Source organism: Cricetulus griseus, chromosome 2, assembly GCF_003668045.3.
Source record: "Cricetulus griseus strain 17A/GY chromosome 2, alternate assembly CriGri-PICRH-1.0, whole genome shotgun sequence".
Taxonomy (NCBI): domain Eukaryota; kingdom Metazoa; phylum Chordata; class Mammalia; order Rodentia; family Cricetidae; genus Cricetulus; species Cricetulus griseus.
In genome coordinates, this window is record NC_048595.1 from 4,106,507 (window position 1) to 4,123,447 (window position 16,941).

The 16,941-nt window shown below is 52.5% G+C and overlaps 1 protein-coding gene across 7 annotated transcripts in view; it reads right to left on the reverse strand.

The window, feature by feature from the left end:
- The window catches only part of Acot7 (acyl-CoA thioesterase 7), an 87,027-nt gene that overhangs the window by 7,986 nt on the left and 62,100 nt on the right, over window positions 1-16,941 (reverse strand). For 5 of the 7 annotated variants that reach the window (XM_027398369.2, XM_027398372.1, XM_035439364.1 and 2 more), the window contains 2 exons: window positions 10,256-10,372; window positions 3,379-3,563 (listed from right to left, as the gene is read on the reverse strand). In XM_027398369.2, coding sequence (XP_027254170.1) covers window positions 3,379-3,563; window positions 10,256-10,372 — 302 coding nt within the window. Of the gene's footprint in view, window positions 1-3,378; window positions 3,564-4,768; window positions 4,834-10,255; window positions 10,373-16,941 lie in introns of those variants that run through there. The other 2 variants (XM_035439365.1, XM_035439366.1) reach the window with 2 other exon arrangements.

Here is a 16,941-nt window from a genome sequence, read left to right on the forward strand (position 1 = left end):
CCCATCCCAGAACCTGCATTGAGGCCAACAGTCCCATGGCCAAATCAGCGGGTCTGATTCAAAGGAAGTACAGGAGGTCTTGAAGCAGAGAGCCACCCTGTGCTGCCCTGCCTCAAGCCTTCCTGTCAGGATGAAGGTGACATCTAACTCTAGACACGCCACACATGAGGAATGGGGCACTTGTGAGACTCCATGCTTCCGTGACCAGCACCAAGGACTCCGACGGCCTGCCCTTTCACTCCTCAGACCCTCCATGTTCACTTCCCCAGAGGTGAGGAATGGCTGTGGCCTTGTGCTGGCCTCAGTGCTCACCCTCTTTCTATGTAGCACCCCTGCTGAGGACAGCCCTGAAGACATCACACAGTGAGCACGCCGTTTCCAGCTGTGGCATGTTCAAAGGTGGGCTTACTTGGAGGACACGGGCCACGGGGGTATGCCCTCAGAGGTTCCCTTGCTCGCTCTCTCTAGCTGCTGTGAGAGGAACAGGTCTGCTCTACTGTGCTCTTTCCTGAGCATGATGCTCCGCCTTCCTGAGGCCCATACTGACAGAGGGAAGGCACCATGGACTAACCATCCGAAATCATAGGCCTGCCACCACCCAAAAACAAAAACAAAAAGGAGCAACTGTTTTCCGAGGTATTCTGTCACAGCAGTGGGAAGTGACTAACATCAAGGCTCACAGCAAGTCTTTGGCAAACCTGGCTCGCTGCCTCAGGGATGTGAGCTGCAGCACTAGGTGACACTCTACAGCTGAGAAGACAAGAAAACACACATTTCTCTGACCCTTGGTTGAGCTCCTCTGGCTATGAGCAAGCCTCACTTTGAAAGGAGAAGAAAGTTGACCATAGCCCCATTTCTTCACTGCCCCCGTTTTAACCTGGAACACATGCTTTCATCACCTTAGGGCTGCTGACTAAGGAGAGTCTGGCCCTGCCTGCCAGTGTGCCGTCCGTTCATTAGGTGTACACTGCCAGACATGAGAGGCACCAACACGGGCTGGGATATTCTGTGACAGAGCAGCGGCTCTAGAGTTGGATCCAGATTGTCTGAGAACACATAAATCATATCTGCTTTGTGCGCCCTGCCTCCTCAGACCCAGGCTGGGCCTTCTCTGGTTAATAGAGCGCATCTTGCTGGGGTTCTCGGGAGTGGCACTCTAACTGGGACAAGTGCTGCCCATACAAGGTGCCAGATATCCTCGGCCCACGCCAACTCTGTGATTCTTACCTTCCTCAAATCACTTCCCTTACCTCAGCTAAAAGGGGAAAAAAAAAAAATCACACAGAAGACGCACCAGGTGCTCAGGGAGCCACAGGTCCTAAACCCTCAGAGGCGTCTCTCCTACAATGCCTTCCCGCTGGCCATTATCCACAGTTCCAGTCGGAAGCCTGTGGCTCATTCCCACCCCCAAGATCAGAGGGCACTGGCACAGGGAAGATGGGCGTGGAAGGCGTGGGCCGCGCTTCCGGCACGGTCTGGTCTGTGCTGACAGTCGGTCTCAACATGACAGCAGCTGCCAGGACCCTGGCACACAAGCCCTCCCCACATCAGGAAACACCTTCACAGACGCAAAGGAGGCTGCATTCCATGTCAGCAGGGCCCTGGGGAGGGAGCTAAAAATAGACAAGAGCTTGAAGATGGCTGGCAATGGGGGTAGGGGGCAGGCAGAAGCAGGCGGGGCAGTGTGCACACCCATGTAGCTAGCCACACGTGTGTATTGAGGCCTAGGACTCGTGCTTATGTGGCCAGTTCCCAAGCACACCCAAGCCCAGAGAATCTGTCTTTAGAAGTGTTTCCTTTGCCCTTGCCGGCTGCTCTCTCTCTCTCGTTAGTGGGCCCCAGCATACCCCAGTGAAGAACTGAGGTATGCTGGGACAACTGTACAGTTAACAGGCAAAAAATGACTGGACCAACAGGACAACATCAAGAGCAGAACCTCAAACCTGGGGACAGTTCTGCCCCCTGGTAGGTGTCCTTCTCCCACTCCTGCAGCCCTCCATGTCCCAGTGCTCGCCTCTCTGGGTGAGTGCCACTCCTACGCTCTCCACTGGTTCAGTGAAGGTCATGGTCCCCTGACTGTCCCCCTGGGGTTGGATTCAACAGAAGCAGGGCACAGCCTGGTCCCCTGACTGTCCCCCTGGGGTTGGATTCAACAGAAGCAGGGCACATGGGATATATGACCCCCTCACCTGCCTCCCAGAGCCCACCCTGGCATCAGTGTTGGGCTTTCAGTCCTGGGAGACAGAACAAAGGTGCTATGGGGTACACCTGCCCATGCAGCTGGTTCCATGCAGGGGGCTGTGACCACACCCACAGCAGCACCAGCCTTCTCTACTTCCAGGCATAGCAGGCCTTATAGACTGAGCCCTGTCAAGATGCAGACCACCCACCCAGCACTGGAGCTGCCTCATCTTGTGACCATTTGAGTCCTGAGACCCCAACTGCTCAAGGTACAGAAAGGCCTTGGTCTTAGCCCTGTCTTTTTGTTTTTATTAGCTCCTTCCCTCTGCTTCTGCGAGTCTCTGCCTTTGCACAGCCTCCTGAGAGGTCTCCTTCCCTGCTTCCCACTCCCAGGCCTCTGGACTTAACCCTGTAGCTGCTGGTCGGCACTCCGCACTGTTCCCACTTCCTGTCCTTCACCCTCAGCATGCCCTGTCCACACCATGACCATGCCCTCCTCCTGATGGAATGTACAGTGGCAGTCACGAAGGACAGGCTCAGGTTCTTCCCTATCTCACAGGACACATACTGTGCTTGTCACCCTGCACAGATGAGGAGTCGGAGGCACACAGATGGCCAGTGGGCTAACCCTGTCCTCATCTGACTGAGCCCCTAGTACCATAGAACTGAAGCTTGCTTTGCATCAGGTGACATAAAAGTTCCAATCCATGTTGGGAGGGTGCGCCCCCGGTCCTCCCACCTCTGGGTCCTCCTACTCCTGGGTCCTCCCACCCCTGGGTCCTCCCAGGCCCTCTGATGAGCTGGAGGACACAAGGCTTGAAATGTTTTTCTTTTTTTTTTTTTTTTTTTTTTTTTTTTGGTTTTTCGAGACAGGGTTTCTCTGTGTAGCTTTGGAGCCTATCCTGGCACTTGCTCTGGAGACCAGGCTGGCCTCGAACTCACAGAGATTTGCCTGCCTCTGCCTCCCAAGTGCTGGGATTAAAGGCGTGCACCACCAACTCCCAGTTGGCTTGAAATGTTTCTAAGACATCACTCCAGCACATGAGCACATTGCCAGGAGCTCCAGACAGTGTGCCAGCCATGGTGACTAGCTCAGAGGTCTGACCCATCTGTCCAGCCTATAGCCTACAGCCTACAGGGTGCCTCTTCTCAAGACTTCATTAGACCTAAGGGCAGCCCATGGTTTAGGACACTCACCACAAGCTGAGGTACAGGCAGCGGCTTGCCCTCCTGGTTCAGGGATACATAGGTGAAGAAGGCACTGGCGGCCCGGTATCGCTTCTGTGAGTTGTCCACCACAGGGTCAGCATCCACCAGGACCTCAATCTCCATGGACTTGTTGCTCGTGAAGGTCATGCGTCCAGAGATGGTGACGACGCAGCCTGCAGAGTACATGCAGCCACTGCGTTAGCGGTGCCAGCCCAGTCTGTACCCATGGGGCGCCAAGTAGGCAGGGGCAGGTCAGTGAGAAACCCATGTTACTGAGGACGGTTAAGACAATGGGTTAGGCGACACAGGCAGTAGCAACTACAAGGACATATGACAACAAACTATTAGTGTGGCCATTGTTAGTCAAGGTGAGTCATCTGTGTCCTGAGCAGACACTCAGTGCTGCCCCAGCAGTTGTGGCAGCCACCACTGGGTCTGGGCCTCCTGACATAGGGCCAGGACGGGCAGGTTGTCAGCCAGGCTGTGGGTGAGCTTGCTCAGCTCTGCCTCAGGTGAAGGTCAAACACACTGCCCTCCCTGTCCTCCAGGGCAGGGTGGTGTCCCCTGGCCACACAGCTGCCCCACTGTGATGTTCTGAGCACCAGGGAGGAATATCCAGAGGCTCACAATCTTTATGCTGGATTGACATAAGCCATGACGCTAAGCTTTTGGTGGGGTCATGCGTCTGTCTGTCAGGTTTGCTCAAGTTTCACCCTCTGAGCTGTTGGACAGTGTGCTGGGATTGTACCCAGGTCACCTCTTCTCAGCACCAACATGGTGTCAGGTGGTTGTGACCTCAGTGCAGTGCCAGTGTCTCTGTAAACGCCCGAGTGACGTCTACGTCAACACACACCACCAAACCCTGGGGCACATGGTACTTCAGTCTGCCTTCTGCTTCCAGGCTTCATGCCTCTTCCCTGCCACCACCCAACCCCTCCACCCTACCCCTCCACGGCCGGGCCTTGCCCCTCTCAACCCTTGGCAGTTTCTGGTCTCAGGGTGCTCACTTCTGCTCTTGTAAATGGACACAAGAGAACCTGACCTTCAGGGAACGGTGAGAAGAAAGACAACAGAAGAGGGCCTAGTCTAGTGCTTGCCGAGGGTCATGACTCCCATCTGTCATGGGTTTGGCCTGTGGGGGCTTTGGCTGCTGCCACTTCTGACTGATGTGTGACCAGAACCCTCCTCCCATCTCCAGCAAAGTCTTCTCCTGGACCAGGCCACATGGGTCACAGGGTCTACTCAGCAGGGACCAGTGCTGGCTGCGGGGCCCTACAACACATATCTAGCATCCTAGCTTGCAGACAGGCCCTGCAGGACACACTGAGACAGCCAGAGAGAGACAGTAAAGGCAGCAGGGCTTTCTGCTAACAAGTACCAGAGAGCTCCAATCCGCGTTCACCTTCATACTCACAGAGGGCTTCAGTGCAGACATGGCCATTTCTGGGAGGGAGGGAAGGAAGGAAGGAGCCAGGTGGTCAGCGACAGGCCGCCTCATACAAGCTGTATTGCTCAGTCACATGCAAGCATCTGACAGTGAACACACCTGTGACAGCCACATCCTGGGACCGTCACCAGCTTAGACTGGTCGCCCCAGATCTTGCAGTGATTCTGCCCTCTCCTAAACGCCCACTGAGAACTGGGCTGTAGGGTGAGACATGGGACAAGAGGAAGCCAGCAAGATGTCCCCAAAGTCCAAGGGTCATACGAGGGCCCACTGTGTGAAGGGCCAGCTATCGCACACTGCTATGAGAGGCAAATTCCAGGTTCTCCAAACACACTATGAATCCCAAAGGACAAAGGGAAATGTGTGCTTCTGTTGCCAACCACGAAACCCATTTCTTGCCATGGACCACAGCAAGGCCATGGCTGCTCATGGTTTAACATCGGAGCCTGGAAGTTCAGTATCTAACTCCAAGTTTAAGTCCAGAGGACCAGCAGATGGGAAGGTCTGGAGAGTCAGGGATGCCATCAACACAACGAACACCCCAAACCCAGGAGAGCCACATCACATGTCACACACAAGCCTCGGGGGATCCCCACAGACACAGGAATCCACTAGCTGGCACCCGACTGGTCACTTCGATAACAGGATGACACAGATAGCCAAGCCAAAAATCCTCAGCCCCAGTGACAGAGAGCCACAGAGCATCACCCAGGCCCTGCAGGCTCAAGGCCTGCCTGGAGAACCAGATCTAACCAGGTGGGGAGAGGCAGCCTACAGGTGGTCTAAACCGTGAGATGTTCCTGCTCTGACCTCTACCTTCCATACCCCATGGTGGCCTTCCCCTGCCCACACTTCTTCCTACAATGGCAGCTTGTTCACCCTCGGTCTCTTCTCTAGAGATGCTGCCAAGAACGGTCCACCTCCTCCTCCACGGCACTCCTTCTAATTAATCTTCATGTGCCATTGCAGATCTGGCCAAAGCCTACATGGCTCCCAGTCTGGAAACCCTAAAGGCAAAGCAGGGGTCCCCATTATGTGGTGAGTAAACATAGAGACCCACGGGCAGTGGACTATAGAGACCTAGCACCCTACTCGGGAGCCCGAGACCCTGGTTTACTCTGGAGGAGAACTCACTGGCCAGGCCTGAATCGAGTGCTTCAGAAGCGTGGCGCTGACCTCCGTCAAACACTGCTGACCAATGCTTCCTCCCAACTCAAAGGCTACCCTGTGAATGGCTGCCCTAGAATCTCTCAACCTCTTCCTCACCTGCCGCTCCTCAGAAGAAGCAGGGCACTTCACACTCTGCCATTCCATAGGCACCCAGAACGTCCAGGCACACTGAGATGAAGAGAACAAACAACGAGTGTCTCGGTTCACAGTGACCCACGTGGTTACAGATAGGTGTGGGCACGTTAGAAGTCTCTGATCCATCAGTGGCATCTTAAGCCAGTGGAGAAGCAGGTCAGCCCCAGTGCCCCAGCAGCTCCTACAGCTCTGACCCTCTGTCTAGGGTGGTGGCCTGATGGGTATGTAAGCACCACCGCTAATGCCAGCACATGGCATGTGGGCCACCCATGCTCAAAGTTACAGGCATCTGGAACCGAGAAGGTTGGATACAATGTGCTGGATAATGAAACACACTGCACCTGCACTGCCCTGCACCACAGCTGGATAACGAAACACTCTGCACCTGCACTGCCCTGCACCACAGCTGGATAATGAAACACTGCACCTGCCCTGCCCTGCACCACAGCTGGATAATGAAACACCCTGCACCTGCCCTGCCCTGCACCACAGCTGGATAATGAAACACTCTGCACCTGCCCTGCCCTGCACCACAGCTGCACAGGGTTCCGACACTTCAATGGCCACTGGTACAACTGAGAAGCAACACTTTTCCTCTCTCTCTCTCTCTCTCTCTCTCTCTCTCTCTCTCTCTCTCTCTCCTCCCTCTCTCTCGTTCTCTCTCTCTCTCTCTCTCTCTCTCCCTCTCTCTCTCTCTCCTCTCCCTCACTTTCTCTCTTTCCTTCTGGTCTTTCTGCTTTAGACAAGGCTTCACTATGTAGCCCGGCTGCCTCTGCCTTGCGTTCTTTCTGCCTTTCTGGAATGGCCTCACTGTGCTGACCAGGCTCACGGGGACTGTAAGCACATTCTACTATGCCCAGCTTTAATGTTCATTTTAATTACACTCTGAATAGTCATGTGTGGACTGGGACTATTTTGTGGGCAACACAGTAGTTAAAAACAAAACTGGAGGCTGGAGAGAAGGTTTAGTTTTTTTACACTTGTTGCCCTTGCAGAGAACCTGGATTCAATTCCCAGTACACACATGGTGGCTCACCACCATCCAAACTCCAGTTCTAGTCTGCAAGCAACAGGCACACACATGATGCACATACATACATGCAGGTATGACATGGATACATATTTTAAAAACCATAAAAAAAAGCTTTTCTGTGGCTTTGTTTTGTTTTTAAGCAAAGCCAATAGAATGAAATGTAGGGAGCTGCTGGGGGCAGGAGACTCAACTGTCCATGCGACACTCTCCAAACTCAGCAAGAAAAGGACCCTGGCAAAGGCTGATGAGGGCACAACAGACCACTGTCTTTCTCTGCACGCAGCCTCAGAAAACAGAAATTCCTACTCAAATGCAAGAAGCAAGAGAAGTCAGATGACATCCAAGGTCAACATCAAAGACAGATGACCTTTTGGGGACAGTCCTGTGGCTACCTAAAGTTGTTGCTAAAATTTCTGATGGACATTCTATTGGGTGACAGAAAAATCTTCTGAGAGACAGACCCCAAAGATGGCCTGTGGACAAGGACACAGGGAGCCAGAATGGGTTCTCACAGGGGAATGTGGCTTTGATGCCATCTTAGACTCAGAGGTTAGTCTCCAAAATCAGGAGAGAACTCGTTTCTGTAGTTTTAAGTATCCCCGTTTGTGGGCATCAGACACCACAGGGAGCTAACACTTCATAGACAGAGTCTATGTGTGCCAGGCCCATCTTGCAGGCCAGGTTCCCAGGGCTTTCTCTAGCTGTTGCTTTATCCTGTGCGCACTGATGCACGTCACACCTCTTCTGAGGAGGTGGCAAAACTGTCCCCTGTGGCCTCCTCCATGCCACAGGGAGAGGAGAGGCACAGGGACAGGGGTTCAAGAGGCACCATAGCCCTGGGGTTTAAGGTGACTTCAGCAGTTTTATCTCAACTGGCTTCTCAGCTCCTCCCTCCTCACAGCGGCGGACACATTTGGACTGTATTGCCACAAACCCAGAGGCAGGAGGGACTTGCCAATCCTGAGCCCCCAGTGAAGACCACAGCACACTGGTCTAAAGACACAGAGCCTCTCTACTAAGGAACCAAAGACGGAATGTCACAACCATATTTGTGATGAAGACACAGCCTGTGCCACTTGAAGAGGGACCCTCCTCCCTGGACACGCTCCAGAATGGCTCCCGTGTCAAAAACAACAAGCAAGTGACGGTGTGTAAAGCTGTAGGACACTGGCACAGAAGCAGGCCGGACTCCATACTGCTATTTCATTCCGGCCTCAGGTCCTCCAAGCCCCAAACAAGATATAATCTGCTGCTCCCTGAAAGGAGCCCAATGTCTCTAAGCCAGAGGCTGTACTGGTACAAGGACAAAGACAACGCTGAGACAGCCACTGGAGGAGGCGGCTCTAGGGAAAGTGCTCACATCAGATTTTTTTTTTTTTTTTTTTAATTAAAGATAGGAACTCACTATGTAGATGAGGCTGGCCTTGGGCTCCCAAGTGCTGGGATCAGAGATGTGTACCACCACAAAGGCCAGGACAGCCCAGGAGGTTCTGTGCAATGCCCCCCTCCCCACCCCCCCCCATTGAGGAAGCCAGTGCAGAGCAGTGTGACAGACGAGAAATCAGGGACCTTTGGAAATGCAGACCCTTTCTGTGCTGCGGGTGAATGCACCTTTAGAAGTCAGGCTCCATCCTCAAAATGCCACATCCTCTGGTGGCAGAGACGACCCTAAACAAGCTGCTCGACTCTCAGCCACTCCTCCCACCCACAACCACTGCCTCTGGAAGAGCCCCTTCCCAGGGGCTCCTGGCCATGCGGGGGCCTACAGGGGAAGAATCTGGTGTCCTTCCCTGATGTCTGCATCCTGAGAACAGGGCAGAGTTCCTTTGGGGGCGCTCTGCCTCAAGGCTTTATTGGCACAGCTATTGCTGGGTAGACATGGAGAAAAGCTGCTATCTAGGATGCTTTTCTTGGTGTTCAGGGTCACTGAGGGTTGGCTGAGCTGAACCAGTTCTATGGTGCAAGAGCCTGCTCTCCATGGTTGGTTTGCGTTTATATTTAACAATGTAGTGATAACAGCCATGTCACCAGGCAGAAACTCTAGGAAAAGAAAAGCATGAAATCTGACACTCAGGATTGTGCCTTCCCAAAGGCTCACAGAATGAGCTACAAGGAGCACTGTGCGTCCAACACACAAGGTCCTGAGAAGCAAGCAAAAGTAGACAAGACACCCTTGTCTTGGGCAACTGTTAAAACAGTACTATTGTCTGTGTTTGTGGCAAATACCTGTCAATCCAGGCAGATTCTTAGAAGCTGAGGGAGCCGTGTCACCAGGACAGCCCATGTCCCCTGCAGGACAGTCTACTGACGTTCAGTATGGCAATGGTGGTAGCCTCGAACCTGCCCAATCTCAGAGTGCTTCTGCTCACCGCATAGCAGCCCCCTACCAGGTGCTGGGGAGCACCCAGGGCCACAAGGCTCTGGCCACAGCATTAGGAGTGCAAGACAGTGAAGTGGCTTGGGCTCTATGGCTCCTAGTCTGTCATCAGCCACGTGAGGACCTAACCTTATCCACTGCCCCTCCCACGGCCCAGCATCCCAGGGCCAAGGCCCAGCTTTGGACTAACCCTCTGCCTGCAACTCACAAGGCTGAGACACTGATGAACTTACTGAGCTGCAACTGCACCATAGATTCCCATCATGTGAAAACTCACAAGCAGCCCTCAAGCAAGGGGAGTGCCAGCTGAGGAGGGAGTGCCCGAGGCACCTCAGCCCTTTCTTGCCATCACTGTCCACCCTGTCCTGGGTCACCTCTTATTCCACAAGAAGGAAACCTACAAGATTTAGTGGCAGTTCAAGCGAGAGCATCACAGCCTTGAGAGAACAAGTTACTGCTGGGCTTGGGGGACAAAGGCCTCCACAATCCCTGAGTTTCCAGCTGAAGTCAGGTCAATCAACACCAGCCTCACGCCTCACGTACAGATGTGTGTGAAGTGCAAAGCACAAGGCTTTGTCTTCCTGCTTCTTGTGGCACACAGGCAGATAGTAGGTGTGACACAGTGAAATGGCACCAGGGACCCAGAGACCCCAGAGAGCCACCTCCCCACCCCACCCCCTTCTCACGTTAGGCGCTCTCTTACCTTTCCGGATTTTGTCGTGGAAGTTGATGGCATCCACGGAGGCAGTGACTATATTGGTCTTGCAGTGGCGTGCAGCCACAATCCCAGCCACCTCATCCATGAGCTTCATGGTCACACCTGCACAGGAAAGGGCACATGGCTGGTGAGACCTGGAGGAAGAGGCAATGTTCACACCTGGGAAGTAAGTCCTCCCACCCACACCAGCAAAGGCTCCAGTCAGCAGTGGGCTGGGGTGCAGCATGCTGTAACTCTCATTTTAAAGTTGACGTCCTCAAGAACATCTGAAAATGGCCTCAGATGACATTCTAGGCAATCAACCAACCACAAACCTCACTGCCAGGAAAAATTCATACCAATGTCCCCTGGGAGGACATCAGTCAAAACATCAGCTAGTTAGATATGGTGACACACATCTGTGACCCATATACTCAGGAGGCTGAGGCAGGGGGAATCTTGAGTTTAAGACCATCCTAGATTACACGACACAAGACCCTGTCCTGTCTCAAAACAGTAAGGACAAAGTCAGACAACACAAGTCAAGGGCAGCTTAGAATCACCAGCCCTTCCTATTTATTTCAAGACTGGGCTTCTCTGTGTAGCCCTGGATGCCCTGGAACTCACTCTGTAGAATAGGCTGGCCTTGAACTCAGAGTTCCAACTGTCTCTGCCTCCTGAGTGCTGGGATTAAAGGCATCACCATTCCTTCCTAAAGGGGACTGAGATGGGGCAATTTCTGGAAAACATCTGGAATTTGTAGAAACAGTGTACTTCAACTGTGCCACGCCCAGGGGCAGAGATGCTCCAGAGAAACAGACCCACAAATGCAAACTCAATGGCAATGTCACTCATCACAGCCATCTAGGGTCAACACAAATGCCCACCCACACTAACATGGGTGAACCTAAAACAGGCACAGAGGGAAGTGAGCCAGACTCCGAGAGACACATTCAGTAAGGGCTCCCATGCTGCAGGAGGGAGACTCAAGGGTCCTTGGAGGTGGCACCAGAGGGTAATGGGAGTGATTTTCAGATGGCACAGGGCTACTCTTCTAGAGGGAATTAAATGTTTCCCAATCAAAATCTGAAAGCTGAAATGCCCCACGAGTACCATGTGATGCCATAAGCAGCAAATGCCACACTGTGAAACTGTTAACACACAGAATTCTTAAAATACCATACAGTGGAAATGTAAAACTGGTAGACCCACTATGGAAAATAGTACAGAGGGTCCCCAAAACACTGAAAATACAACCACCCCACAATCCAGCAATCTACTTCCTCGGTAAAGAGCAAAAGGAAACAATAGCAGCACACTGCCTGCTCATTTATTATCAAATTTTTATTTAAGCATGAGAGAGAGAGAGTTTGCATGTGTGTAAATGCACAAGCATGTGTTGTATGTACCACAGCATACATGTGTCAGTCAGAGGATAATTTTGTGGGGCTGTTTCTCTCCTTCCACCTTCATATGGGCTGTGCATTGGGCTTGCATGGCAAGCGCCTTCCTCCCTGAGGTACCCCGGCTGCTTACTTTTGAGACAAGGTCTTGCTGATGTAACCCAGACTGGTCTTAACTCAAGACTGTCCTGCCTTAGTGTCTCAAGCACTGGATTATAACCCACAAGAGCATCAGCGTGCTACTGATCCACCCAGCAGACGTCAGGAGCATTAGGAAGGCAGGTGTTCACTATTCTTGGACATGCTGGCTTCCAAAGATGCAGAGTGCAGAGCAAAACTGGGAGACACCCCACCCAAGAGGCCCAGGCTCTAGTGCAGTCTCATGACTGATGTGCTGGCAGGTGACGCCATTGGTCCAGCCAAGGCCCTCTGCTGCTCAGCTCCTGCCAACCATCCTCAAGGCTACAAAGGCCTTGGCTGGATTCTAACTGTACCCAATAGAATAGTCAAGGAAATCCGGCACGACACACACACTCTGCTCAGGTGGGCACAGGGATCAGACAGTCAACCTCTGCTGGCGAGGTGCCCCTCACACAGAGGCTCTTCTGGGCCATGCCACTCTTCTGATTTGGGTGTGGCTTCATGGCAAGTGTCTCAATGTGCCACCTGGCACTTCTCAAAGGACTATGGAGGACAGAGAGACAGTGCTCACAGTCTGCATTCTTCTAGACAGATTCTCTCTAGAGATTGTCCTTACGCTATGAGCAACGTGCTTGGTGGCCACAGACACTCCCTTGGCTCAGATTAACATCAATAGCACTTGCCGAAGAGCACTGGAAGTGCTCACTAAGGAAAGGTATGCCCAGAATTAGAGTGTGGTTTGCATCACACCTAGCAGTCAAGCACAGAATGGCTCAGAGACAGGAGTCTAGGGACCGTGGCTGCTGGCCTCACTGGGACAACACTCTTTAGATGCTGGGTTCATAGCACTGTGCCTTTAGGATAGCTGTCCTATTTAGAAGACAGTCCATCTGACAAAGCTGGCTGTTTCCAGAAGAAAGTAAAAAGAGCAAAAGTCGAAGCCTGGCATTGGGGGCCAGGAGAAAGGGCAGGCACACACCCAGATAGTCCCCAAAGCCGCCTGGAACCTGGATGCTCAGGACCTGCTCCACTGCAAAGCACTGCTGCTGGGCAGAGCTCAGGACCCGGCGGGAGATCAGCTCCAGGAAGGCCTGGGTCTCTCCCCACAGGAGCTGGTCCCGGTAGACGCCCCTCAACAAATACAGACAATGATGCTGAGATTCCCTGGAAAGCAGCCCCAGGGGACAGGCGCACTGTTGTCTGTCTCACAGATCAGGGCACACACACAACCCATAACTACAGTCCTAGGCCATCTGATACCTCTGGCCTTCAGAGGCAAGCACTCATGTGTGTGTGCACACGTGTACATCTAGGTATGCACTCATGTGTGTGTGTGTGTACACGTGTACATCTAGGCACGCACTCATGTGTGTGTGTGTACACGTGTACATCTAGGCATGCACTCGTGTGTGTGTACACGTGTACATCTAGGCACGCACTCATGTGTGTGTGTGTACACGTGTACATCTAGGCATGCACTCGTGTGTGTGTACACGTGTACATCTAGGCACGCACTCATGTGTGTGTGTGTGTACACGTGTACATCTAGGCACGCACTCGTGTGTGTGTGTGTGTGTGTGTGTACACGTGTACATCTAGGCATGCACTCGTGTGTGTGTGTGTGTGTGTGTGTGTGTGTGTGTGTACACACGTGTACATCTAGGCATGCACTCATGTGTGTGTGTGTACACAGTACATCTAGGCATGCACTCATGTGTGTGTGTGTGTGTGTACACGTGTACATCTAGGCATGCACTCGTGTGTGTACACGTGTACATCTAGGCACGCACTCATGTGTGTGTGTGTACACGTGTACATCTAGGCATGCACTCGTGTGTGTGTGTGTACACGTGTACATCTAGGCATGCACTCGTGTGTGTGTACACGTGTACATCTAGGCACGCACTCATGTGTGTGTGTGTGTACACGTGTACATCTAGGCACGCACTCGTGTGTGTGTGTGTGTGTGTGTGTACACGTGTACATCTAGGCATGCACTCGTGTGTGTGTGTGTGTGTGTGTGTGTGTGTGTGTGTACACACGTGTACATCTAGGCATGCACTCATGTGTGTGTGTGTACACAGTACATCTAGGCATGCACTCATGTGTGTGTGTGTGTGTGTACACGTGTACATCTAGGCATGCACTCGTGTGTGTACACGTGTACATCTAGGCATGCACTCGTGTGTGTGTGCACATGTGTACATCTAGGCATGCACTCGTGTGTGTGTGTGTGTGTGTGTGTGTGTGTGTGTGTGAGAGAGAGAGAGAGAGAGAGAGAGAGAGAGAGAGAGAGAGAGAGAGAGAGAGAGAGAGAGACCATGGAAGCTCTGAGTTTGATCCTCAGCACCAGAGACCTGGCACAGTGCCACATGCCTGTAATCCCATTACTCAGGAAGTGAGGCAGGAACATCAGAAATTCAAGGCTGTCCTCAACTACAAAGAGAGTCTGAAGTCAGCACAGCTATTTGAGGGCCAGTTTGAGAAGGGCTGGGTCAAGGGTTACACAGCAATTACTGAAAACACGATATGCTTTCCCAGCACAGTCTTCAAGGGCTCCATCACAAAATGCTACCCTGTATCAAAACAGAGCAGCCCTTAGCCTGGTTCCTAAGTGCCCTGGCTGTCAGTGCAGCCCAGTGGACACTTCTTCCAGAGGAGCAGCATCCCTTCTTCCACTCTGGAAGTCACAGCCCACATTCCATTTCTTAATCGTTCACATAACTATCAAGTGCCAAATTTTCTTTAAAGCGCCTCTCAGGTGTCCATGGACTGCCTCCTCACTTGCTTCCCATTCAGACAGCTGGCAACAACATAAAAAAAAAAAAAAAAAAAACTGACTCTGGCAAATTATACAGTCCATCATGGGCCGTCCCTGCTTCTCAAGATTGGTAATTTTAAAAATTGACAACAAAATTGTAGGATCTGCTACACTCACTCCAGGAACTATAGGAAGGAAAAGACCCAGGCTTGTTGGCCACTAACCCAGAGATAAACACCGGGTGGTGGAGATATTTTTGCATCTTAACATTTAACTGCTTACAGATTTTTGTTTTGATTTTTCTTTAAGTATCGACAACATGCTGACTGGATTAAAAATAGAGGCTTAATTTTCTTTTCCCAAGGCCTGCTGGCTGGCTGGGCCAGGCCTGCCTACAAACCCAGCAGAGCCAGCAGCACAAAGCTGGTGCCAGCGCCGCCTGCTCTGTGGGTGGGATCTGAGATGCCCCCATTTCTAAATTTAATCCCAGCTGACAGAGCGTGGGTAAGAGCCTCCTATATTAAGCAAATGATAGTAACTTCATCTTATTTTATACATCCTACCCTTTTGTGATGACAAGAGGGTATTATGAGATGCAGGTGAGTGAGTGCTCCCCCATGGCCCTGGCTCCTCTGGGTCCTGTCACCCTTCGGCACCAGGACCAAGGAATCCCTGGCACAGGAGCCTTCACTATGGCAGTTGACGCAGGTTATTTTGGGCAACAAGCATACAGACAACCACAAATTTCTAAAGACAGTAACGAAATGTCAAAAGTGGGAACTTTAGGAAACAGACACTGTTCAGCATTTAAAATTCTTGCCACCAAGGCAGACTGTTGGTGGAAGGAAATAACTGTTCTAGCAAGCTGTCCTGTACAGCCAGACATATTCGTGCCATAGCACACAGGAACTGTAATGGTTTTAAAAAGTAGATACTATTGAAAAGTCCCAGGTGGTAATGGCTGTGACTGGAGCATCACACATCAATCAGGGCGACAACGGTAGCCACTCTGCCTCAGAAAACCTAGAAATAAGTCTGGTGACTGCTGCTCAAGTCAATGTAGCAGAGGCAAAGCAGCAGGGTACATTTGTCACTCAGTACCTTGGGTACTCGGCGGAGAGACAACAGCAGTAGACCGACAAGACATAGGCCGGAGGCCAATCTTAGCCTCCACCTAGAGGCCATGAAAAGGCAGGCTACATTCTAGACTAACGCATGGGTCACTTTGGCCAGGACAATGTTGTTAGAGGCCACCTGCCCTGTTCACCCTGACGAACCCACAGCCAAAGGGGGAGAAAAGGCCCATGTGGTACCAAGAAAAGGGTGCACAGCTGGGTGGACGGGGGGGGGGGGGCAGCAATGGGGAAGAGGGAGGTGGGCGCAGAGCCATGCCAGGGGTAGCACCTGTACTCTCCTGGGCCCTGACACAGCAGGAGTCTGAGCTTTGGAGAGGTGGCAGGCAGGCAGGCAGGCAGGCCACAGGAAGGATGAACTCGGAGAGACAGAAAGGGTCAAGTAAAGAACCTTTTACCTTTCTGCCTGTCAGGTCTCAAGCAGAGTGGCATGTGGAGAAGCGAGCAGCCAACAGAGGCCAGTGCAGTGAGGAGTCAGGGCTTATAGACCAGGAGGAAACATGGTGCCCACGCCCAGGTTCTGACAAGCCCAGACAGTGGAGCAGGAAGATGGGCCAAGAAGGGAGATGGGGCTTTCTGGGATGGAACTGAGTCAGAGACACCTGCAGGAATGCTGGCCAGACAGAGGACAGAGTCTGCTGGGAAGGGCCAGAGCTCCATGACAGAGCTGCTGCCAGAGCCCGGGGGAAAGGACGGGCCTGCAGCTATGGATACAGGAGCCATGGGCCTGAGACGGATGACTGGAGAGCAGAGACAGGATGCAGCACAGGAGTGCAAAGATGAGGCCTGAGGCCTGAAGCAGGTAAGGTTAAGGAATGACCTGGGAAGTTTTCAGTGAGCAGCAAGTCCTGCAGAAGCCACTGAGCTGCTGTCTGTGGCAGGATCCAGAGAGGAGCAGGCCCAGAGTGCAGCACAAGGCTGACAGGGAGAGGCCCCCAAGTGGCTGCAGAACCCCTTTGCTAGGATGAAGGCTGGCCCCACTGCTGTCTGTGGGGCCACATCTACCTGGACAGTGCAGCACCTGCCACCTAGCTCACAAAGGCCTCCCCAGTTACTGCCCATAACCCTTTTCCAAAAGTAAGCCAACAGCAGAGTCATGTGGGAACTTCCTCTACTTCCACAAACCATCAGAGACAGATTTGGGACAGCATAGGATGGAAGTTGACCATGCCCCGGCCACAAGCCCCACAATAGCAGCAAGCCCCATAGATGCTGGCCACTAGGCACTGCCTCTCCTGACCCTGGCTGGTGTCT